At 42.7% G+C, this 25,622-nt stretch overlaps 1 protein-coding gene across 6 annotated transcripts; it reads right to left on the bottom strand.

Annotated features, from left to right (window-relative positions):
- Nucleotides 1-130: 130 nt before the first annotated feature.
- ptprnb (protein tyrosine phosphatase receptor type Nb) lies at nucleotides 131-25,253 on the bottom strand. Of its 6 annotated transcripts, none has more exons than XM_061779226.1 (23): nucleotides 25,003-25,253; nucleotides 24,450-24,657; nucleotides 21,966-22,016; nucleotides 17,181-17,291; nucleotides 17,020-17,116; nucleotides 16,781-16,928; nucleotides 14,942-15,323; nucleotides 13,225-13,368; nucleotides 13,032-13,066; nucleotides 11,213-11,349; nucleotides 11,062-11,117; nucleotides 10,894-10,952; nucleotides 9,159-9,374; nucleotides 8,611-8,883; nucleotides 7,853-8,000; nucleotides 7,673-7,746; nucleotides 7,211-7,288; nucleotides 6,796-6,915; nucleotides 5,423-5,589; nucleotides 3,649-3,702; nucleotides 1,694-1,758; nucleotides 1,532-1,605; nucleotides 131-1,425 (listed from the first exon to the last, which is right to left on the bottom strand). In XM_061779226.1, exons 2-23 carry the CDS (start codon nucleotides 24,535-24,537, stop codon nucleotides 1,354-1,356), a joined length of 2,649 nt encoding a protein of 882 aa, XP_061635210.1. In that variant the 5' UTR covers nucleotides 24,538-24,657; nucleotides 25,003-25,253; the 3' UTR covers nucleotides 131-1,353. The 6 variants fall into 6 exon arrangements, with proteins under 6 accessions (XP_061635210.1, XP_061635175.1, XP_061635184.1 ...); XM_061779191.1 differs by having other exon boundaries at nucleotides 10,894-10,958; nucleotides 25,003-25,252; XM_061779200.1 differs by having other exon boundaries at nucleotides 10,894-10,958; nucleotides 24,450-24,654; nucleotides 25,003-25,252.
- Nucleotides 25,254-25,622: the final 369 nt, after the last annotated feature.

Raw genomic sequence — 25,622 nt, 5'->3', positions numbered from 1 at the left:
AATATTATTTTTTATCAAAGGAAACGGTGGTTTTCATTTTTTTAACATAATTTACTGTGTATATATACTAATTGTGCATGTATCGAGGCCTTGTACATTATTTAAGCACAGACAAAGACAAACAAACTGATTGCAGCACTTAAACACGAAAATATTTATTTAGAATTTCACAGTTATAAAATATTTTCTCATTGACTAGTATTTCTCTTTTTTTTCATTTTCTAAATTGCATGAGGTATACGACAATATAACCAGTTTAATGGCACACAGAAAATGACAGATCTGCAGATGTCATGGGTGGTATCAATAATACTCAGACCAGTATCAACTCGCTAATCATATACTTTACCGGAGTAGTAAATTATATGAAGTAGATGCATTTTTCAAAACTTTGCTGAGTCCAACATCCACTTCCTGAGACATAAACATGATCTATTCAATGGCACAATTTACAACAGACCACCACATGGGCAAAAGCTGAAAGGAATTGGCTTGAGGCTCCCACAAGAAAACTGTCACAGGATCTTCAGGCTGGATTTGTGCAGGTACGAGTGATACTGGAATTGTAACTTAAACATTCAAAAGGGTGGGGGGAAAAGTTACATGAGTAAGTAGCAGGTAGGGACATGGCATTTTAATGGTCCCATATTTTGCCAAACCAACTTTTTCGAGTATTTTGGATGTAATATTGTCTCTATGGTGCCTCAGTAAACAATTAAAATCGTCCATCCATTCCTGAGTTTCAGATGTTTTTATGACGAGAGGGTTGAAATCAGGTCATTTGAATTTCTTGAGTTTATCTGCATCACTAGCTAATATGTCTGCCTTCCCTTTCCGCTCCCGTGTCAGCGCTGTCAACATAAACACGTGCGCTCTCACAAGTGGGTCTTCTGCACGGAGGAAACCAATCAGAGGAAAGGGGGCGGTCTTAGCCAAATATGGACAAAGCAGCTACAAAACTGGGTCAAACAGAAGTAGCTGTCAGAGGGGCCTTTTTTGGACACTCGTATGACAAAACCATGGTGGGTTTTTTTTAATGAAATTGACACTTTCATCCATGTTAGAGTGTCAGTCTATGGCGGTCTAAATAGCCAAAATACAGGACCTTTAAAGAGTATATGTAGTGTAGTTTTTCTAAGATTACTCATGCAGATGTGCTATTATATGTGGCAAATATTATGCTACAAATAATTCAACATGACATACGGCTTTGTGCCTGTACAAATCCTCCCCAAAGGTTACACTTACAGACTTTTATTTTTCATGGCGTGACATCACTGTTAACTTGCAAGGCAAAAGGCAGTCAAGAGAGAAAGGAGGTCAGAGGTCTTCAGATTGTGGTCAAGTACCGCTTTACTGAGGCAGAGCTTTAAGGATGGCGTTCACCTCCTCAGCCACAGCAGTCAGGGCAAATTCAAACTGGTCCTAAAAAAATAAAAAATTAAAAAATGTTTAAAAAAAAATTCTCATGACTTTGAATTATTATGATATCTATCCATCTAGAAAATGTGCCTTTTACACAAATGTTTACCTTTGTGCGAACCATCCCAGGCCTCTGGTCACGAATGTGCTCCAGTGTCGCAGCAATGTCAATTTCCTTCACACCTACAGAACAGAAAACAAACAAACAAAAAACAATCTTGCTCTTGTCATTTTGGATCAGGCCACGTTTTTTTTAAATGTTAACACTCACCTTTAGCCATACGATTTAGAACCATGTCAATCAGGATGTAAGTACCAGTCCGGCCTGTTCCGTTACTATGGAGACAGTGACAAAACAAGAAAACCAGCAGTCACAGCCTTTAATGTCTTTCACCGACACGTTTGTGCACATGCAAATCCTCAGTGTATACACACTGATTGAAATGTAACTCCCCATTTTAAAATGTAGTACTTACGGTATGTGAATAGTTTTATTGTATTTTGTTTCTTTTTTTTGTATTTGTTCTTTAATGTAGGAGAATTTAATCAGTTTTTTTTTCATGTTTGTTCAGTATTTTGGAGCCATTCATTCAATACCACGAATGTGGAAAGATACCTGACCGTGATGCAAGATGAAATCTGGTGCATTGTCAGTGCTTGGGAGAATGTTGAAGATTCGACTTTATGCAAGACGGGGCCCATCGACATTTTGCTATTGTCGTGGGTGAGTCACCGTAGTCTGAATGAGTGGCCAGTCTTGTCCCAAATTACCACCCTTTGTCTTTTTTCTTTGGGTTGGTGCAAGGAGCAGGTCTACTGTACGAGATATCGTTTCTTACATCTCACAAGAGTTCCTGTTAAAATCAGTCGATGTCATTCCCGGGCCGCCCGAGAAGCTGGTAGACAATTTGTTTGCCCAAATCCACTTTTAAATAAAACTTCATGCTAAAGGGTTTCCTCATATATCCATTTGTTGTAAAAATCATACATAAAAGGAATAACTCCCAACCTACTGTTTTAGAGATCATCGGGTGTGCTGTGGGCAAATAGGCATTTTTTCTAAACTTGTCTGAAAATGATGCATGAATGAGTACAAATGGTGTCTCACTCTTCATCTACTACAGTGATTCTCAAAGTGTGGTATGCGGGCTCTCACTCGTGGTATGTGAACGTATCACTTCCCAAGTACAGTTCAGTTGTCTTCAACGTTTTAGGACAATACATTTGCATTAATCTTTAGGAAATGTTTTATTTATTTAGGTATTTTCTATTTTACTTCCACACTACATTTCAATTGAATCATTATTTAAGTGCAGTTTTTCCCCCCCATATGTAAACACAGTGTTAACATTTAAACCGTTAATAATGTTGCAGTGGCTTACAATCATAATGTACTTTTTAGAAATAAAACCTTTATGGCCTACTATGTTACTGTATTTTAATGTTGCTAATAATGGTGGTACTTGGTATTTTTTTTTACATGGTGTAATAAGTTTCAGGATCTCTGATCTGCAGCATCTTTGCCAGCGCCTTACAGTGAGAGGATGAAAAATTGAAAGGCTTTCCTAGATAACAGAAGATACAATTAACCTGTGTATTGTACATTGAGTAAGTAAATTTGTGAGTAAATTGATACGTGATAATCGTTATTTCAGTATAAATTCTTCTTGTGACATTTTGGATTAGTGTTGGATTGAGAGATTTTTCTAATGTAAAATACTGTAAGTGGTGGCACGGTGTATGACTGGTTAACACATCTGCCTCACAGTTCTGAGGACCGTGGTTCAAATCCTGGCCCCGCCTGTGTGGAGTTCGCATGTTCTCCCCGTGCCTGCGTGGGTTTTCTCCAGGCACGCCGGTTTCCTCCCACATCCCGAAAACATGCAGGGTAGGTTAATTGAAGACTCTAAATTGCCCATAGGTGTGAATGTGTGTGCAAATGGTTGTTTGTTGATATGTGCCCTGTGATTGGCTGGCGACCAGTTCAGGATGTACCCCGCCTCTCGCCCGAAGATAGCTGGGATAGGCTCCAGCACGCCCGCTACCAGAGTGAGGATAAGCGAAACGGAAGATGAATGAATGGAAATACTGTAAGTGTCTTGGCTTAATAAAAGTTGGGAAATTGCGTTAAATAACAAACATGCAAAATGAGAAAACAATTACAATAAATACATTATTTATAGGTATTTTAAAATAGGGAGTTCTGAGATGAACATCATATCAAACCTGCAGTGGACGATGATGGGGCATGAGCGTCCTCGGTAGCATTTATTCACCTTCCTGAGGAGAGACAAGTGGGAAAATGTTGTCCAGTGTGAAAACACGCAAGGTCAAAGTTAAACATTTGAGTGACGGGCTTCTTGCTGCAGCCACATCAGTCCATGATCATTTTTGTGACTATGCAACTGGACTCAGACTACTAGCTGCAAACCACAAGAATGACACAGACAGATATGTTAAACAATAAACCACTGGCATGAAGGGTGGAGCAGAGGACAAATGTATGTTTATTTCAACACACTATTGTTTCTTTTTTGTGTGTATTTTTGTATTCACACCTTTGCTTGCAGACTCAATGGACCAAATTCACCAACCGCGGGGACACACAGATTTGTGCTTCAATTGTGCGTATGCACAAATCTGTGATTCTTCAACAGTGTTGCCATAGTTACCATGAAAATGTAACTTAGTTACTTCACTGATTACTTGAGTTTAAAAGTAATTTAGTTTACTGATTACATGATTTCAAAAGTAATTTAAGCTAGATTACAAGTTACGTTATTAGTTACTGTCAGCAGCTGCAGAGTGGCAATATTATTTGTCCACAGTACGAAAAGAGCATTAGCTTAACTGTACACATTACTTGGTAATACGCAGCACACCAGTTACAGAATGACATCAACATGAACCAATAAATGAAATATTAGTTAAGCGTCTCAAAAACCACCCGAACAAATTTAGAACCTTCTCAAACCATGCGTATGCCAAAATAATGCAGGATCAACTTAGAAAAAAACACCAAACACAAATCTTTTACCCAAGATGCAGAACGTATTGTAACCACAGTCATTTATAAAAACAATAATAACTCAAACCAGGAATTTGCTAATGAGTTGACTAATAACTGTGAAAACGCCACTTCTGATCACTTTTACCCTCGTTCTGTTCAAGTGCTTGTACAGTTGTGCATAAATTGTATGTGTGCGTTCCCCGTTGGAGCTGTCTGCATGCAGGAAATGCGAGCGCTACGTAGTCTTTCCAAGGCTTCAGTATTCTTTCTACTCACAACAAGAATCTGCTTTATATATTTTTCTGTGATTCTGCATGGGTAAAAGTGATGTAAATTGATCGATTCGCAGACACATCGCCACTGGTGTTATTGATTTGAGAAGCACTCTGACCGGCATAGGTATCCTATATTTTCGCTTCTAATGCTAATTTCATGAATTCTATCAACTAAAAAAGCCTTTTTGCTTTGCTACATTTATTCCTTACTACGTATCGAACAATGTATGTAGTGTTGGTTCATACTCGGCTCGTAAATTGTTTTTTTGTGGAATGATTTGTGCCGCATTCGCTAATTTTACTTCGGAATTAATTAAAAATGATTAACAGGATTATGATATGATGTTGAGTTCTGTGTGATTATTAAGCTTTCCGATGACACCAACTTTGTGAACATAGAATAAAGATGAAGAAAGTGATAACTTTCAATTTCCGCGCATTGGCTGAGATGCATCAGACGGATGTCCTTTTATAAGTAAATAGGGGCGCGCTTTACACAGATTGCAGCTCGCAGGCACAAGTCTGTCATTTAGAATGACTTTTGATTCAATAACATATGCACAGTAGCATGAAGAAAATTAGCCGGTACACACGTCATGAATTTGACGATAATTTTTCGTATACACTCAACGTTTGTGCAGAGCGAGAACACTTCTATGCATTTATAAGTGAATGAGGCCCATTGTCATGTTTTGGGATGTCACTGGCGTTGTACCTGCGGAAGTCCAGTAGAGGACGTGTGGAGGTGGGGATCCCATGAGCCGGCCAGCTGAGGAAGTGGAACTGAGTGAGGGTTCGGGTCTCCTGCGTCTGAACATTCTTCAGGTAGAAACTTCGCACCAGGAAGTCGTTGCACCAGATGTGCTCGGACACCAGGTTCACCTGCAGATAGCAGTTGTGGGAAGTAGCCAGCTACAAGTACTTCTTTACGGTACTTAAATAATTTTTTTCCAGGTATGTATCTGCACTTTTTACTTTTACTCAAGTAAAGGAGTTGAATCAGTACGTCTACTATTGATGGTCTTTTTTCACGCAAGTGTAATTCTACTTAAAGTGCAACCAAACGGATCAAAAAAATGTCTTGAAAATTTGACATCACAGGAAAGAGTCTTGTTAACAAGCCGGAAAAGGAATGGATGTATTAAAAAATAATAATAAATAAATAAATAAATTGTCACGTATGTGAAATCATGCTTCAAAAAGTCTTCCAGATGCTGTGGGCTTGTCACAAAATGCTCTCGAAATCCCGCCTCCTCAGACTTTTCAGCTATCAATCAAAGACGTGCCTGCTCTCACGGCTCCTCTTAAGTGGGGAGAGACGCTCGCACAGGCCACAGAGAGACATTCTGGGGCAGCCACCCCTTTGTTTCCCTTGAAATTCTGCGGGCTGTTAATCGAGTCGTCAGCCGTGACGCTTCAACCTTAGGTGGCCATAGCCAGATTATCCCCCCCACCACCACCCTAATCCCCTCCTCCTGCTCGTCGTCCGCCAGGTGTGGTTGACGGCTTTAACGCCATTGCGTCAGACCTCCGGCTGCTTCTCTAGCAAGCTGGCAAGGGGCCGTGGGGCAGCGGATCCCGTCCATTTCACTGTTGCCTCGCAACACACCTCGTATGATGCCAGACAGCAGAGACACTGCAGCCCAAATAAAACAAAACACATTGCACTTCAGGAAAGATGTATTTTTTCAAGGTGTGGGCGTAGTTTGATGGCCAATTGGATGCTGTACTGGTAGTCATGGGTCAAGCTAATGAATGAGTAAGTGGCAATTCTGCCGAATGGCCACTGCATGGGATAAGAGCATTTGGCATTTATCTAGTGGGCTAGAAAGTGTACACCCCAGCCAGGTGACGTTACTGGGCTAGTTTTTAGCCCCTTCCAATATTTACACGTTTTTAGCACTTACCTTCAAACATACTGTATTTAATGTATTTAGAGACAAAACAAAGATATGAGTTTGGTTGTACTTTAAGTACTGAGTGTGAGGACTTTGCTACATCTAGCAGATACAGACAGACAGTCAGACAGACAGACATAGAACAACAAAGCCATTGACATGACGCCCAGGATGTGACTGCTGAACTCGCCTCGTAGATATGGTAGAGCGAGGAGCCCTCATCTGGCCAGTAGCGGTCACATTGTTTCTCTCCCTCTTCCACCAGAGCTGTCATCATGACGATCACCGTGCAACCAGTCTCCCACACCATCTGCACACCAACACATCACATGCGCACGGTGGTCGACTATAACCATGTAAAAATACTTTGTTAATGTATTTAAATAGTTTTTGCAGGTATCTGTAATACATTTTAGTATTTTTGGGGGGATTTTTTATTTTTTTTTACCCTACATTTAAAAATAGAAATCTGTAATTTTTACTCCGTACTTTGTCAAAATAAGCTTGTTACTTTTTTATTTTGGTGCAACTTTCAGCCATATTTCAGTCATCGTTAATGAACATGCCTAAAAGTATTTGAATTGCAAGCAAAGTGTGTCACTGACCTGCCAGAAGTCAGAGATGGTATGGGACAAGGGGCCCTGGGTGGCGATATAGGCCGGCATCCGAGGGTCGTGTTCAATCTAAAGTGAGGGAGAGACACGATGAGCTGATGGCCAAGTGCCCATGGAAACCAGCTGCAGTGACGAAATGCACAACTCACAAAAGAGTTAGGGGTATTAGGCTTTTGGATGAAATTTCAAGATGAACCTAAAATGCACTACAACATTTCCAGGTGAACTTCATTTGACCCTCCTTGTTAGAGAACAGCAATTTGTGCAAAAAGTAATGAAACATTGAACAGTTGCATATGTGCATTTGAATGTTTAGAGAAAGTCAAATTAAGTTCACCTGTAAGGTTATAGTGAATTTTAGATTCATCCGTAAATTTCACCCAAAAGCCCAATATCCCTAAATTCGTGTGAGTAGTGTACAATTTTGAGCAGTTTCTCAAAGTAGGGACTCACTATGGTACTGGCGTTGATGTAGTCGGACCGAGAAGGGTTAATCTCTGGTTTAAGCTTCACCCTGGCGTGATCATCTATAGGAGAACCAAGATACAGTATGAAGTATATATATATATATATATATATATATATATATGTTATGTTTCATTGCGGAGACTGAAAGCTCTTGTGGGCACTCACAGGGCAGGGAGTGGTGAAAGCGGTTCTTCTTGGTGTTAGGCTCACTCTGAGCCACAGAAACGCTGCTGGGCTCCGCCTGGTAGGAACAGAGAGCCTCCCACTCCTTCAACAGTCGGTCTTTGTTTCTCAGGTGGTCCTCCATGTATGCCTTTTTTTTTTTTTTTAATAATAAATGGAGTCACAACAATTAGTGTCTTTCACAGATGCTAATCTCAAAAAGTTCAGGATATCAGGCTTTGGGGTGAAATTTTAGGATGAAACTAAAATAATCTTTTCAGGTGAATTTCATTTGACACTTCTTTAAAATATTTTGAATGCACATATCGACCTGTTCAATGTTTCAGTATTTCTTCCACAACTTGCTGTCTTCTAACAAGGAGCTGAACGTCAAACATTTGAATTCAATTAGAATTGCTTCATCATGCTGTTCACATTTTGACATCATGAAACCAAGGCGACAGTACTTGACTTATCAAGACTGATCAACAGTACGAGGCTTCAAACAGGCAGTGGCCACTGAGCTTAGGATGTCACGGAGTTTCTTTAGGAGCTTGCAACAGAGATTCAGAGAGACTAGAAGAGTCACAGAAAGGCGTAGAAGCGGACAGCCTTTAAAATTTAAGGTTATTTTAGGGTCATCCTGAAATTTCAGCCCAAAGACCAATATCCCTTTCTTTTTGTGACTAGTGTAGTTAGGGATTCATTACTGGACACAACTTTGATGACTTCGAACACAAGAGAAGACTTTGAGAAGTTACCAGAATCATGTGCCCAGTGGAGATGTCCATGTTGGCCTGTGCCGGCTCCTCGCACCAGGACGGCGTGCTGCTGTGAGAGCTGGGACTGGGTTGGGCTCCGTCACTGAACTGGGACGACACGCTGCTCACTCTTGAGTCAGCGCCCCCTACTGCTCCGGCCCCCTTCCCGGCACCAGCTGCTCCTCCTCCGTTCGGTCCCCCCACGGCCCCCAGGGCGGCGGCTTCCAGGCGTCCGAAGGCACCTTTGGACGCCATATGCTGGCGACACAGGTCCTGGTGAACCAGTTATGCATGTCTTTTGTCATTAACCAGTTTTAAATTTCAAAGCCTTGGCAATATCCTGGCTATCATTAACATTTACTGGTGTTTTCCAATCTTTATTAAACTGTGGTCACACTGATTTATTTAAAAAAATCTAATCTATTAAAATTCCCAGATATTGCATCATGTCAAACAGCACAACTGATGTACATTGTCAAAAGACACAAAATACCAGAAAATATTCAACGTTACACCTCATGGTCTCTACATTCCATGGGCTTCTTCACCTGGTACTCCTGATGGCTGAAACTTCCCCCCTCGGCCCCCAGGCCCAGTTTCTTGGCTGCCAATCGGTGGGCGTGGTGACGCAGGCAGATGACGCTCAGGGCCGCCACCAAGATGCCACCAATGCAAGCGAAAGCCACCAGGGTAGAGGAAAGCCAGCGAGAGCCACGTTGGACTTGAGTAGCCAGTGGCAATGGTTTGCCGTCATTCTTCACTAGCTGAAGTAGAGTAACAATAAAATGAAAAAATAAAAACACCAAATCGTCGTTAGCTACCCATCCACCCATTTTCTCGACTGCTTATTCTCATTAGGGTCGAGGGTAACTGGATCTTAACTGACTTCAAGCAAGAGTGGCACAGTACACCTTGGACTGGTCGCCAGCCAATCGCAGAACATATATAGTCAAATAACCATCCATCCATCGCGGGCTGCTGGAGCCTATCCCAGCTATCATCGGGCGAGGGGCGGGGTACACCAATTAGCTAATATCACAAAGATGTAGAAAAAGATTCAAACCCAGATCACTAGTCTGTAAATCAGACATGCTCAGTCTCCTGTGCTGTTATTGCTGCTGTATTTCATTGCCAGTTTACCTCCACCATGCACAACAAGTCGACAGGTAATGTTTGTACTACTGTTTGTTGATCACTTGTTTAGTATGACACATGGGTGATAGGAATTCAACTTTTGAACTATGTAAATTTTCCTTTTAAATTAAAAAATGCCCATGATTTCGTAGTCCAAATTGCACCATTTGCATATTTCCTGTTTACATACATGGGTGAAGTGCGGCATCAAGCAGCCTCACCCCACCTCAGATTGCGCAATTGCTCCCTAACTAGGTTGAGGAGGCTTGCAATTGGCAAGTGCCTGTTTCTGTCTCTCCTGACATTTCCAATGTTTTCAGACACTTTTAATATGCACTCTAATTTTCCATAGTCAGTCTAATGCATTTGTAATTTGTGTGTTACATATTTAGTTTCTCTGATTGCATATAACCGCAAATTTAAAAAAAGTGCATGCTGAGGCAGACAGTATTGTGTCTGACAAAAAGGGGCGTAGGAGAGAACACACAAGTTCACGTTGTTGCTGTTCTTCAACGCAGAGATGTATTGTATTTGGCTGCAATTCCAAAATGAAGCGCAAAGCTGCAGTACATTCGGTCTAAAATTTTAAACTTAAAAATGTCTCCAAAGTGGACTACCAATCGAAACCGGATCACCGGAGCTTAAAGATCAGCTTCAAACATAAAAATAACAAAAAATAACACGCTCTTCTCAAAGTGGTACCTACGTATGCCACTCTGTTTGGCTCATCCATCCATTTTCTGTACTGCTTATCCTCACTAAGGTCGCAGGCGAGCTGGAGCCTATCCCAGCTAACTGCGGGCAGGAGGCGGGGTACACCCTGAACTGGTCGCCAGCCAATCGCAGGGCACATATAAACAAACAGCCATTCGCACTCAAATTCACACCTACAGGCAATTTAGAGTCTTCAATCATCCTACCAGGCATGTTTTTGGGATGTCGGAGGAAACCGGAGTACCCGGAGAAAAGCCATGCAGGCACGGGGAGAACATGCAAACTCCACACTGGCGATTTGAAACCCAGTCCTCAGAACTGTGAGGCAGATGTGCTAACCAGTCGTCCACCGTTCTATCTATCTATCTATCTACCTACCTACCTATCCATCCATCCATCCATCCATCCATCCACTGTATGTTTGCTTGTTGTCACCTGGCCTTCCATGTTCGGTAGAACCTTCTGGCTTGTCTCATGTTCCAGGATGCTCTTATCTGCAACTGAGCATGTGCAGACTTACGACTTCATGACCATACAACTTTATGCCCAAATTGTTATGAATAGGTAAATATGGCAAACATCCAGTAGAGATGCAATATTAACCTTCTTTCTCTGAAAGGTTTGGGCTGGTCTCGTAGGTGATCACTGGGGCCAATACACTAGCAGAAGGACAGAATAGAGCTTTTGTTAGGAAAATCATTATAAAAGTGTTTTGTTTATGCAAAAAATTTGGTTGGTGACAATCTAGGCATACTCTTCAGGTTTGTTCTTTCCCAGTTTAGCGACCACAGCAGAGCTTGTAGCCTTTTGGACGTCCACTGGTTTAGAGGACTTCATTATTGGCAGACCGTCTGGGGCGGCCATCTTGTGGTCCATGAAACCCTCTGTGATCTGATGAATAAAAAATATTATTCTCACTCTCACAATTAAATGTATAAACTGAGGTTGTTAAGTTCAACATATATAGAAACTTTGGAAATCTATATCTCATCAAGATGAGTGGTCATGGTAGCCTACTTTCATTAGGAGCTAAGAACTTAAACCTCTTGGCCTTTTGTGTCCAATTTGCTTCCTTTTTTCAACCAGCTTAGCTGTGTTAATGCAAATGTAATTAAAATTCCCAAGGGTGGTGATTTTTGCCTAATTTTCTAATTCCCAACACATGGTTATAGCTCACCACTGTGTTATCGTGGTACCTTTGTACCTTTTGGCTCTATCGTGGACACTGGTGGCCACTTGAAACCAAAGAAAAGACTGCACCATAAAATTTTAGTAAAATGGGTTTCATTCGACTGAGCATTTGAAAAAGTAAATTTTAATCTTTCATCAACTTTTTTTTTTTTTTTTTTTTTGACAAGGCAGCATTTCATGTTATATTTGTTGTTTCCGAAAAAGGCCTTTAATGCCTTACTGCAATCTAATGGAGCAAATGAGTGACATAATTTGGATTTTCAGAAGTGAAGAATTCAATTTTAACTGAAAAAAACGGAAGCTACCTCTGTTTGCTGTAGAAAAACTGTACAATGTTAACAATACATGGGTGGGGGTGGGGGGAATGTGGTACTGATAGTACTGTATATAAAAAAATTCATTTTTGATGTTTTACAAGCTCTCTAATTTGCGAACACACTGGAAATTAAAGGGTTTAAAACAAAAATAAATGTATATTTTATTATGACAAGAACAGATGTTACTTAAAGCTTTATTCAGTAAATGAATTATGGGGTAGATTTGACATATACTCAATACATGTGACAATTTGGTGGCTGAAAGTCAGTCTAAACTTATGCCTGCTCAGACCACATTTAACTTTTCGCACAAAGTACACCACTGGTCTAACGCAATTTTTGTGAATTTGATCGGGCCACATCGGTAGACAGATACGAGAGCTCCGCAGACGTGGCGGATACGTCAGACGTATTCCATTCAAAAACAGCCCTATGTGAACAGTGTGATTCAAACCCTCTGAATCATTGTACAAATCAATTCATTGAACTCTTATTGTTATCATCATCATCATCATATTTCTTAAATCATCCCAGTGGTTGGCATGGGGCAAGTGCCCACTTCACAACACAGATCTGTGATCGCCCCTCAAGTTAACTTAAATCATCCGCCTGTGGAGGTCTGCGCTCAGTTCCGTAAACGTACTTTGCGCGCTTCGACCTCCCAGACCCAAGCAAATCAGTTTCTTCTTCCGCCATGTCAAAGACAGTCAGTGCACCACTCGCACGCCACATTTAAAGGGAATGAGAGGAGCCGCTTTGATTGGACAGGTTTGAAGTTGGCTGTGTGACCCAGAAGTCAGCGCAGCAGATGAGCCCGGGTGCGATGGTCCGCAAAATTACCAACACCAGGTATAACTTGCACCCGCACAGAGTTATGCCATGCACCATGCTGGATTCACGCTAGTCACAGAAATGGAGCCCTTTGTCTGTACGTGGTCAAAAAGGGCCACAAACAAGCTGAATGAGTAATAAAATATAACAAGGTCGGAGGGTTGAATGATGCTAGAAAGGTAAGAATACAGTATACATGTGTAATGTTGTATTAATGACATGCATCACGCTCACCTTCTTCCCTGAGCCAACATTGTTTCCATAGTTTTCTGAAACATAGACACATCACAACAAGATTTCTTGTACTGTATGTACTTGAGCTTATCTCAGTAAACAAATGTGCATCAAAATGATCATGCATCATGTTGCTTTACTGAAGTATGAGAGATTGCATTGATAGAGTATGTGAGGCGCAGGATGCTGAGACCTTCAGAGGCTTTGTGGCTGAAGGAGCTCTCCAGCTGAAGCTGCTTGAGCAAAGCCGGCAGTTTGTCTCTCTGCTCGGGGGACAAATCCTGGATATCCAGGCTGTAGTGGTCCAGCAGCTGATCCAGACGCTGCACAGAGCGTGCTGGAAAACAGTTCAAAATTACAGTGATTATTACTGCATTTCTTGTAAAAAGAAATGCATTTCTGTTTTTATCCTTAACTGTATATTTTTATAGTTGAATACAGTTGTAATCCTGCTTGTATACTGTAGTGGAAATTCCTCAAGTAGATTTTTTCAGGCATTTGTATTTGAGTATTTCATTTTCCGACAACGTTTTACTTTCTAATCCTTACTTTGTCAAAATAGGCTTGTTACTTTTATCAACATCCGCCGACGATGACACAATGTAAAAAAAAAAGCTGTACATAGAACGAGGTGAACTTCACTGTGGTTGAAATTTTGATTGACTTTGGCTTTTATTGATTGACTTTGATCAAACTGTGATATGGCTGGGAAAAACACAGATACAGCAGCATGGAGGAACCAGGGAACATAAACAGCAGCAACAAGTTTGAACTGGCAAAATATCCCATCTATTGCCTTATTTAAGAGAATTGTTTGATGATGTCAATTCCAAGAACGATTGGTGGCGAATACGTTGTGTTTTGTGCCAGCCTAAAAACCACCAGCCTCAAGAATTCTCTGTCTCATCAGAAAAAAACAACTCCAGAGGTAAGATACATGTTTCAGTTGTTATCATTAACACATTTTTTGTTGGTCTGTTCACAACATTCGCAAAGCTACTGAAACGTTTGATCGTGTGTCCTGTCCAGTGATCATCTTCTCAATGTGAGCACTATGCAAGTGAATAAAATAGGGAAACATATTTTGTGTGCATAGAATTTTGTTTTCATTGTGCCAAGTTGTTAAAATAATGTACACTATTTAATTGACAGTAAAAACCCATTTGTAGTATTTACTGAGCAACTTTATTTGACCAACTTCCAGTATGAATTTCTTGACCCACATCCAATTACAGTGGTGCCTTGAGGTACGAGTGACCCAACTTACAAGTTTTTTTTAAATACAAGCTGTAATTTTGTCAATATCTTGCTTTGACTTGCAAGCAGAAATTTGAGCTACGACTGCTGTATGGTGGCAGTGAACTCAACTCATCTAACTTCACAACAAGCAGCAGTTTGGCAGCTAGTGAACAATTCTTCCAAAAAAGGCTTCAATCAGTTATTGCCATTCCCAGTTCACTTTTGCTGTCAAACAAAACATAAGACAAAGATAATAACACATTGTGTATTGAAAAAAAAAAAAACACACAGCTATCCATGTCTGTATTATACAGTATTACCCCCAGGTGGCTAAGCCGTGCACACCAGAAGGAGAAGCACAATGTTCATTAAATTGAAGAAACAAAATGTGGTAAAAACTGTGTATTTCTTAACATTCAATTTAATTATGTCATTACTGTATGTTTTTATAAAAAAATACAGTGCTATTTTTAGGGGAAAAAACAGGACATACATTTTTGTTTTTAGGAATGGATTAATGGCATTTCGATTCATTTTATTTGAGAAAGCTGATTTGAGATATGATACTGTTTTGAGCTACGAGCATAGTCACAAAATATATTAAACTTGTACAGTATTTCAAGGCACCGCTGTATTTAGGCAAAAGGATCGGTCTGTTTGACTTTTCTCACCATCCAGTCCTGCCAGAGCGTCATACTTTGGCACCACCTTGTTCTCCGGCTGGTTGCTAAGATGTTCAACTTGGGAAGCGTAGTCTTGGTCGTAGTCAAGCGGAAAGTCAAGTTCTGTGAAGGAGGAGGCTAATGGAAAGGACGCTGCAGGTGCCCCCCTGTGGCGGGAAGCAGCATGGACGGGGGAGGAGGAGGAGGAGGGGGAGGAGGTGGAGGAGGAGGAGGAGGATGGAGAGGCGAGGTAATAGGACACAAAGTTCTGGAGAAGGTGCTTGTCTCTGTCCAGAGCCTTTTCTCTGGATCTGGAGCGCGGGGGGGAGAAGCGGAGGAACGTGGAGGTTGGATTATCTTCCAGGGAGTTGAGGGATCGTTCAGCCTCATCCTGATGATGATGATGATAATAACAATAATAGCAAATTTATTTCTGTACAGGTAGGACCTATTAAACACGTTTACAAAGTGTTTTGGCAGGACAGAAAAGCAAACATAAAACACAATTACATGCATAAACACCAAAACAGAAATGCAGTAGATGGCAGCTGTCATTCAGTTTTTCTTATAACACCCATTAACCCAGGCAATCCTAGAACCCAACTGAGACTAGGAGCACTGATGTAGGTTTGTAGCAAATAAGTAAATAAATAAGTAGTGATGCACCGATACCACTCTTTTCACATTTGAGTATTTGCTGATACCAAGTACTGATCCTTAATCATTTCATTATGTCTTGCAATTGTGATGACTGTTTTATTTTAATCAAATATGTTCAAAAAGATGAACTTCTTTTCAATATGGCATACTGTATGTTTCACTCAAATAAAACACGATTTCGAGGAACAACTTCACATTGCTGACATTATAACACCCAAGAGCATGTTTTTCTAACAGTCTTGCCACTTAAATGTAGCCATAAAACAAGGCATTTCAGTTATGCGTCGTCTCAGTCTGAAAACTAAGGGGTACTATGTAAAAGGAGTAAATACAGTAGATAAGAGACAAAGAAGAAAAGAGATGAAGAAGAATGCAGTCTGGTGGTTATACAAGTAGCATTATGGAATACAAGACTGCTTCTTGAGATTATCACAAAAATAAATTGGTGACAGGACAACTGTGATGATACTGTATCACACCATCGCTTGCTTTTCTCTTTACTCAATGTGCCGACTGTCACAGCTTCAGTGCGGAGTGGAACGGTAGGGCTCGAGAAACTTGGTGCCTGCCAGACAGCCTGCCGCCGCAACTCGCGGCCTCCTTCACCACCCGAACGGAGTTCATCATCAATTTTGCAGAGGATAATTTGCAGTCGGCTATCAATGTGTTTACATTAAAGCATTTCAACATGGCTCCTACTCCACTTGCCTGAAAATTATGTCAGGCTGATGAAATGGTGTCAGTGTGTTGGTAATGAAGGTTTTTTTTTTTTTAGCACCGGTACAATTAGAGATGTTTAGTATCGGCATCGAAACAGATACAGGTATCAGTGCATCCCTATAAGTTGAGCGCTTGTGGCAAGTTCGGAGCCACACCCAGATAGTATGTGCTTTAAAAATCTTTAAAAATCAAATTCTAAAACAAGCTGTCAGCCACTATAGTGATGCTAAAATTAAAACTAAATACCAGAGAGGAAAGAGTTGCAATAATCTACTGCGGCGAAAATACGAGTATGGCTCAATCCTTTGCGATGCGGTTTGATAATTATGGCTTTTATTTTGGCTATGGTGCTAATGGTAGCCTAAGTCCTGCTGTTGCAAAAACATAAATGCAAAACAACTTCTCCCATTTTGGCACGGTATCACACTGGCACTACTTATTACTTATACTTCACTCATATTTCTCTACCTGCTGATAGATGTACGGATCCAGCGGGGCCACCTGCCCATGTATGGAGGATGGAGAAGGATCGAGTGTCAGGTAGTCTATGTACTGTTGGATCATTTGTGGGTCAACTGTTTCCTCTGGTCTCGGAATCCTTAGTTGACTGAGGAGCCTGGAAGCGTGGGAGTGAAAACATGGAATTAAAAAGTCTCCTCTGGGATCTTGGTGATCAGGTCGTGCTGGTGTGACATTTCTCTTCTTACCGTTTGCGCTGGTGAAGCTGTGAGGAGGGAATAGAAGGAATGTAACTCAACTCTCGCCCAATTGCTGCTTGGGTAACGTCATCCCTCCAGGTCAGACCTGCTCAGCCCACACAGGTGTCAAAGGGGGTTTCGGCATTTTACATGTTGATGTTGAGACTCACCTTGTTCCATTAGGTCTTTAAGGACCTCCTGCAGCTTATACAGAGCAGGTACAGACACCAGGTACTGGACTGGATCGTGGTGAGGAGCCCAACACTGTCCAAACAAACCATCTGCACAGGAATAGATAAGAGGCCATGTCGCATGCCCATTAAGCCTCTGTGACAACGGACCTGTGGAGGATCCTGGAGGAATCCTCTCAGGAGTGGATGAAGGCGTGCCAGAGATGTTTGAGAACGCGCAATAGACTCAATTGGGATTACTTAAGAGGGGAAAACTTGTAGTTTGGATTTGAATACTGTATAACTTTGGACCTGGACCTTTTCTGACACACCTGATATGCAGTACAACTCATCATTATGCTGAATGTAGTTGTAATTAGTGGGAGCTCTGCATTAGTTTCTCTTCAACGAGCCAGTCCCATCTTGGGGTAATCTTTTTTCTTTCAATAAACTCCAAAGACTTGTCTTTTAATGGTGATTGGGCTCCATGTGCCGAAGTAGTTTTGATGGCTTAAATGTCTCATTTGCAAGCCTGTCACCACATATTACCCAGAGAGCAGGTTTGGTGCGTGCGAGTAAATTAGTAATAGCCTGTACCTTAAGTAGGACTGGCGATATTGTCTGATTTGGTTTCATTATTTGGCTTGTTCCCTTTTTCAAAGAAACTTTTGAACACATTTGTTTTTTACTAATTTTTGCTAGCTTGTGAGCTTACGTTTTTCCTACATCACGTGACCGAGCTGAGCGTTTGGACAAAAGCAGATGTACATGATTTTTCTTTAAAAAATAAAAAAATAAATAAATAAAATAAAAATTTTAATTCAGATGAATAAAATATTTTTTGTTCAGTCACTCTGTGCGGCCCGGGACCAAATGGGGTGAAGCGTCCCTGTGGTTGGGGAACCCTTCTTTACCACACTACCATTGGAGCAAACTAGCGAGGATAAACGGTACAGAAAATGGATGGATGGAAGTGGAGGTACCCTCTGGTGACCATGGAGAAGAATTACATTTTAATTTAAGAAGTGGAAGCTCCCACTGCTGGCTGTAAAAAGAACCCTGCACTATTAGCAATATAAGGAAAAAAGGTGGTAGTGGGAATAAATAAAATTGCATTATTTAAGTTGTTTTGCAACCTGCGCATTGGGCAAACAAAGAGGAATTTGGAGGGTAAAAAAAAAAAAAAAAATCAACTTAAAAAGAGTTTATATTAATTAATGAGAAGGACCAATGTTACTTAAGATGTCAAAAATGACCACAGACAAACTGAAAGGTTGGTAAATCGAACAAGGTGCGAAGCTTAAGGAAGTCGTTCTAAATCGAAACAGAAGCTACAAGTGAAGAAATTCATTGACTAATAATTGGGCATGACTGTAACCGTGGGCTGCAGACATGTTCCACTGCACTTTCACACTTCTTGACATCAATCGCATCAACATTCACTGCAGTGGTGATGTTACTCTGTGTGTGTGTGTGTGTGCATGTGTGTATGTGTGCGCTGATGAGTCATCGCATCTCTGCTCCCGCTATCTCTGATCAAAACAAAGTCACGCACACACACACGGGAGGCACACGGTTGTCAGGCAGGTGATGTCACCGTCACCATAGTAACAGCTTCCATAGCCTGCAATTGGTGGTGACGGTGGAGACGTTTACGTTGCACTTCCTCCCACGTTCTCTTACGCTCATAGCTTTGCGTATGTTGCATTGAATCTCATAGAAAAAAAACAACCAGAAAGACGCGCACTTGTTTTAGGACTCCATATTCAGTGGATACGGAAAGTATTCAGACCCCGTTAAATTTTTCACTCTTTTTATATTGCAGCCATTTGCTAAAATCATTTTTTCCAACATTAATGTACACACAACACCCCATATAGACAGCAAAAAAACTGAATTGTAAAAATTAAAAAAGAAAAACTGAAGTATCATACATCCATAAGCACCCATTTGAGCTAATACAGCCATGAGTCTTTTTGGGAATGATCCTCTGCCATTCCTCCTTGCAGATCCTCTCCAGTTCTGTCAGGTTGGATGGTGAACGTTGGTGGGCAGCCATTTTTTGGTCTTTCCAGAGATGCTCAATTGGGTTTAAGTCAGGGCTTTGGCTGGGCCATTCAAAAACAGTCACGGAGTTGTTCTGAAGCCACTCCTCCTGTATTTTAGCTGTGTGCTTAGGGTCATTGTCTTTTTCTGAAGGTGAACCTTCGGTCCAGTCTGAGGTTCTGAGCACTCTGGAGAAGGTTTTCATCCAGGATATCCCTGTACTTGGCCGCATTCATCTTTTCTTCGATTGCAACCATTCTCCCTGTCCCTGCAGCTGAAAAACACACCCACAGCATGATGCTGCCACCACCATGCTTCACTGTTGGGACTGTACTGGAAAGGTAATGAGCAGTGCCTGGTTTTCTCCACACATACCGCTTAGAATTAAGGCCAACAGTTTCTATCTCAGTCTCATCAGACCAGAGAATCATATTTCTCACCATCTTGGAGTCCTTCAGGTGTTTTTTAGCAAACTCCATGCAGGCTTTCATGTGTCTTGCACTGAGGAGAGGCTTCCATCGGGCCACTCGCCATAAAGCCCCGACGGGTGTAGGGCTGCAGTGATGGTTGACTTTCTAGAACTTTCTCCCATCTCCCAACTGCATCTCTGGAGCTCAGCCACAGTGATCTTTGGGTTCTTCTTTACCTCTCTCACTAAGGCTCTTCTCCCCCGATTGCTCAGTTGCACGGTGGACGACTGGTTAGAGCGTCAGCCTCACAGTACTGAGGACCAGGTTTCAATCCCCGGCCCCGCCTGTGTGGAGTTTGCATGTTCTCCCCGTGCCTGCGTGGGTTTTCTCCGGGCACTCTGGTTTCCTCCCACATCCCAAAAACATGCATGAATTGGAGACTCTAAATTCCCCATAGGTGTGACTGTGAGTGTGAATGGTTGTTTGTTTGTATGTGCCCTGCGATTGGCTGGTAACCGGTTCAGGGTGTACCCCGCCTCCTGCTCGATGATAGCTGGGATGGGCTCCAGCACGCCCGCAACCCTAGTGAGGAGAAGTGGCTCAGAAAATGGATGGATGGATGGGGTGCTGTGTGTACATTAATGAGGGAAGAAATTAACTTAAATGATTTTAACAAATGGCTGCAATATAAAAAAAAGTGAAAATTTTAAGGGGGTCTGTAAACTTCCTGGTAAGGTCTATTCAGGGGGTGCTGAAGAGGGGGGTCCGACGGTAAGTCAAATCTCAGATACAGGAGGAGCAGTGTGGTTTTCGTCCTGGTCGTGGAACAGTGGACCAGCTCTACACCCTCAGCAGGGTCCTCGAGGGTGCATGGGAGTTTGCCCAACCAGTCTACCTGTGTTTTATGGACTTGGAGAAGGCGTTCGACCGTGTCCCTCGGGGAGTCCTGCGGGGGGTGCTTCGGGAGTATGGGGTGCCGAACCCCCTGATACGGGCTGTTCGGTCCCTGTACGACCGGTGTTAATGTTTGGTCCTCATTGCCGGCAGTGAGTGGGACTCATTTCCAGTGAGGGTCGGACTCCGTCAAGGCTGCCCTTTGTCACCGATTCTGTTCATAACTTTTATGGACAGAATTTCTAGATGCAGCCAAGGCGTAGAGGGGGTCCGTTTTGGTGGCCTCAGTATTGCATCTCTGCTTTTTGCAGATGATGTAGTTATGTTGGCTTCATCAAGCCGTGATCTCCAACTCTCACTGGAGCGGTTCGCAGCTGAGTGTGAAGCGGCTGGGATGAGAATCAGCACCTCCAAATCTGAGACCATGGTCCTCAGTCGGAAAAGGGTGGAGTGTCCTCTCCGGGTCGGGGATGAGATCCTGCCCCAAGTGGAGGAGTTCAAATATCTCAGGGTCTTGTTCACGAGTGAGGTAAGAATGGAACGGGAGATCGACAGGCAGATCGATGCAGCGTCTGCAGTGATGCGGACGTTGTATTGGTCCGTTGTGGTGAAGAAGGAGCTAAGCCAAAAAGCGAAGCGCTCAATTTACCGGTCGATCTACGTTCCTACCCTCACCTATGGTCACGAGCTGTGGGTCGTGACCGAAAGAACAAGATCCCGGATACAAGCGGTCAAAATGAGTTTCCTCCGCAGGGTGTCCGGGCTCTCCCTTAGAGATGAGTAGCTCGGTCATCCGAGAGGGGCTCAGAGTAGAGCCGCTGCTCCTCTGCATTGAGAGGAGCCAGATGAGGTGGCTCGGGCATCTAATTAGGATGCCTCCCGGACGGAATCCTCAGTGAGGTGTTCCGGGCACGTCCCACCGGGAGGAGACCCCGGAGACGACCCAGGACACACTGGAGAGACTACGTCTCTCGGCTGGCCTGGGAACGCCTCGGGATTCCCTCGGAAGAGCTGGAGGAAGTGGCTGGGGAGAGGAAAATCTGGGCTTCCCTGCTGAGGCTGCTGCCCCCGCGACCCAACGTCAGATAAGCAGAGGAAAATGGATGGATGAAAACGTTCCGTACCCACTGTATATAAACCTGCACAGTAAGTTTTATCCTGCTTACAGGTTAGTATTTCTATAGAACTCCTGGAATAACATATACTTTGTCTAGCTTTACACTCAGTTGCATCCTGAAGCCTATTGGGAGCAGAAATCGTCTATAACGCAGCCATGAAAGCCATAGGCCTGCTGAGTTGTAATGACATCTCATTAAGTTTGGAAAAGCAACGGGCTCATTATGGTGTCAGGGATATTATAAATGATGATGACTAGAAATAAGCAGCAGGTTGTAAAAGCACCACATACAGTACGATGGAGGATGTATAAACTCACCATCACTGCACAGCTGTTCTCTGGGACAAAGCTTCTTCTCGAACAAGCAACCTGTCAAGAAGAAACAAACTCATTCAGTCTTCTCGTCTAGATTTTTTTTTTAAATGGCCTATATCATGCTGTATAAATAAAATGTACAGTATAATAGGACCGAGCTGCATAAGTGTACCTTCTGTTGGATATTAACCGTAGTGTGGGGGTGGGGTGGCAGCTGACTTTATTAACAGATTTGAAATAAAATATTCTTCCAAGACATCATCACACTGACATGATGACAAGAACTGCAGGAATCTCAGTGAAATGGGAAAGCTGTGGCTAAACATACAGGAGGAGCTTCTGCATGCATTACCCCAAGATGATTTATCCCCCATGCACCCACGCATGCAACATCACCCCTCATTCAACCTCACCCAATCATCTCTGTCCACTCCTCTCCCTTCTTCAGCTGGCAGCCTGATACTAAAACATTTCAAGCAATCACTGTCAACAATCACCGAAAGTAGAAAAATGGCAGAAATCTAATTTGGCCTCTGAAGAGCAGACTGGTTCATAAAATGTTCACAAAACGTTGAGCACTGAAACAAATTAAAGCTGCACTAAAAACATAGTGGAATGTCACGCATTGCAAATCGCTTGAAATTACCCCCCAAAAAGGAGGTCATGTTTTCAGTCGTGTGTGTGAGCAGGACTAAAGCACAAAACTGTGATAGGAGGAGGAATGGGCCGTTCCTCCCAATCACGCCCTTCCAGGTCTCACTGTCATTGCCCATGTGAGCATTGAAGTCCCCGAGCAAAATGAAGACGTCCCCAGCAGGAGCGCTCTCCAGCACCCCATCCATGGACTCCAAAAATGTTGGGTACTCTGAACTGCTGTTTGGTGCATAGGCACAAACAACAGTCAGGACCCGTCCCCCCCACCCGAAGGCGGAGGAAGGCCACCCTCTTGTCCACCAGGGTGACCCCAATGTACAGGTACTGAGCCGGGGGCCAATAAGTATACCCACACCTTGTGAAGAACAGTTGCGGCGAAAAAGGCAGGGAATTATGTTTCATGGGATTATTACTGTTGTTGATATGGCTATTGTTGTGCCCATTGTTCTCTCATTACTCAACTGGCCAAGACAGATGGTCGCCCCACAGAGCCTGGGTTCTGTTCAAGGGTTCTTCCTCGGAGGGAGTTTTTCCCTTGCCTCTGTCACCAAGTGGTTGCTAACTTGGGGTTCAGTAGGTTTTCTTCAGTGTATGCGCAGTGCGCTTCTTGAGCTGATCAATATGAAAAATGCCTTGAGATAACTTTGTCAATTGGCACTATTGAAATTAAGTTGACTGTACTTGACTTGACAGAGAATGGACAGGAGGCAGGGGCTTGATGAGGATCCTAAGGATGCTCAAGATGCTGAGAAAAGCACCAGCCAGGATGGTGCTGCTGCAACCCTTGCAGCTCAACTGAACTTTGGACTGTGACGCCCTAAGCACTGTGACTGCACCACTGTAAGTGCGGCCTAATGTGGCTCAAAGATATGGGCAAGGGTTACTGGTTCTACCGTGAACACACACAATATTGACTCCTCCTCTAATGGACTGCTAAGCGCCTTACTTCCTCCATAATGATCATGCTCTGCAGTGTGTCAGGCCTGCAGCGGCCTTTTGTCATTTAAAGCCACAACAAGTATAGATGAGAAGAGGATGGATACCATGAAACGAACATCACTGACCACTTGTCAGTGACTAGTGGTAATCCTTTAAGAAGAGAGGGATTTGTTTTCAGTCTTAGGTGCTGAATCAATGCTCCAAGTTCATGAAAGCTGTGGAAACTCGCTGTTATGGAAGATTCCACTTCTGGTACCTGTGCATGATAGGCCGACCGCACATGGAGCAACATGACTGGTGTGGATCATCGCAAACAAGTTGGCGACTCTCACCAAGTGATTCGGCACCACGCGTCCACCAACGCTTTGCAACGGGAAAAAAAACCTGCTACCCTGGGTTTTGAGGCTCCACATACAATATACTGTACCTGAACCACAAAAACAAGACGCGATTGTCAAAGAAGAAGCCGGTTGTCACAAAGAGAGAAAATGTGTGAAAAGTAGAACATATATTGACTTGTTTAAATTAATGAGGAAGTTGCATGTTCCTGTTGTCCTCCAAAATTTCACCATTTGAAAAACTGCATTTTATAGAACTATAATTTCTTCTCCGGTTTGGCTGGACAAGACTCGCCTCCCTGCTTGTGTTTTCCTTGTGCATAACAAAATCATCCAACCAGACGCCAGAAGCCACCATTTGCGTCAGCTGCACACATACAGTATATCTTACCATAGAGTTGACATTTTGAAATCGACCGTTTACATCAGCTCACAAGGCTAAAACAAACTGTTCGATAAGTGTATAACAGGATGTAGGAAGTAAACATAGCTGTTGGATGAGCTAGTTACTTGGTGGGGGGGGGGTTTAAAGTGTGTGCCCCGGAGCTCCTCTTACCGTGTCGGGCGGCCGCACTGAAGCGACGGCAGGTGGTGAGGAGGAGGAGAAGGAGGCACACGGCCACCCACGGGCGACAACACTTCATGATAAACCCGAGATCCACCGGGACGAGGAAAGGAGTGAGCCGCTGCCGGTGTTCACGTCTAGCAGCTGTCCATTGTCGAGAAGATGCTGCAGCTCGCCAACGCTGCTGTTTCTTCTACTGCTGGGATGGACACGACGGATGCGGAACATCACCAAAGGGGGGCGCCACACCACATGACACTCACTCACTCACTCACAGGATCACACTGGCTACAGCAAACGTATACAGAACAAGCGAATAGTCAACAGCAGTCATCCGGGTTTGATTCGTTCTTTCCATTTCCAATTGTTAAGAAGTGAAGGATTATTTTACTACAGTATCTTTTTTAAAACAAAACCAAAAAAAAGTAAAATTGATACATAGATTCAGTCATTGCAAGTACAGGTACATTAGTTTTTCATTCAGCGGTCACCTTCAAGAAGGACGTCGAAGGTATTTTAGAACGTTAGAAAAAATACCACTTACAGTGGGAGGAAAAAGCATTTGTGAACCTTTGGAATGTGTTAAATATCTTCACAAAATGGTCATAAGACATAGTGTGATCATCAAAATCACAAGAATAAACGGTCTGCTTAAACTAATATCACACAAATATATTCTGTTTTCGTATTGAAAAAAAATACATTCACAGTACAGGGAGGAAAAAAGTAAATGAACTGCTAGGCTATGGATTCTCCCAGAGCTAATCAGAGTCAGGTGTGAGGCAACCTGGAGTCCAATCAATAATAAAGATTGGAGGTGTGGCTTAAAGCTGCTCTGGTCGCTGGAAAACACACAGCAGTTCAGAATTGTCTCTTGTAAAGAAGCATTGCCTGTGTACCATTTCTTGCTCAAGAGGTGTCAGAAGACCTACTTTAAGAATTGTTGACTTGACCACAGCATTTCAATCGGGTTGAGGTCAGGACTTTATATATAAACTTGTATAAACCTGGAAAAGGTTACAAAAGTATCTCTAAAAGTCTTGATGTTCATGAGTCCACTGTTAGACAAACGGTCTATAAATGGAAAAACTTCAGCATTGTTGCTTCTCTTCCAAAGAGTGGCCGTCCTGTAGAGATGACTGCAAGAGCACAGTGCCGAACGCT

Source organism: Phyllopteryx taeniolatus, chromosome 1 (assembly GCF_024500385.1).
Source record: "Phyllopteryx taeniolatus isolate TA_2022b chromosome 1, UOR_Ptae_1.2, whole genome shotgun sequence".
In the NCBI taxonomy this organism is placed as follows: Eukaryota; Metazoa; Chordata; class Actinopteri; order Syngnathiformes; family Syngnathidae; genus Phyllopteryx; species Phyllopteryx taeniolatus.
The sequence above is the reverse complement of the archived record's forward strand: the minus strand, read 5'-3'. Positions and strand labels throughout refer to the sequence as shown.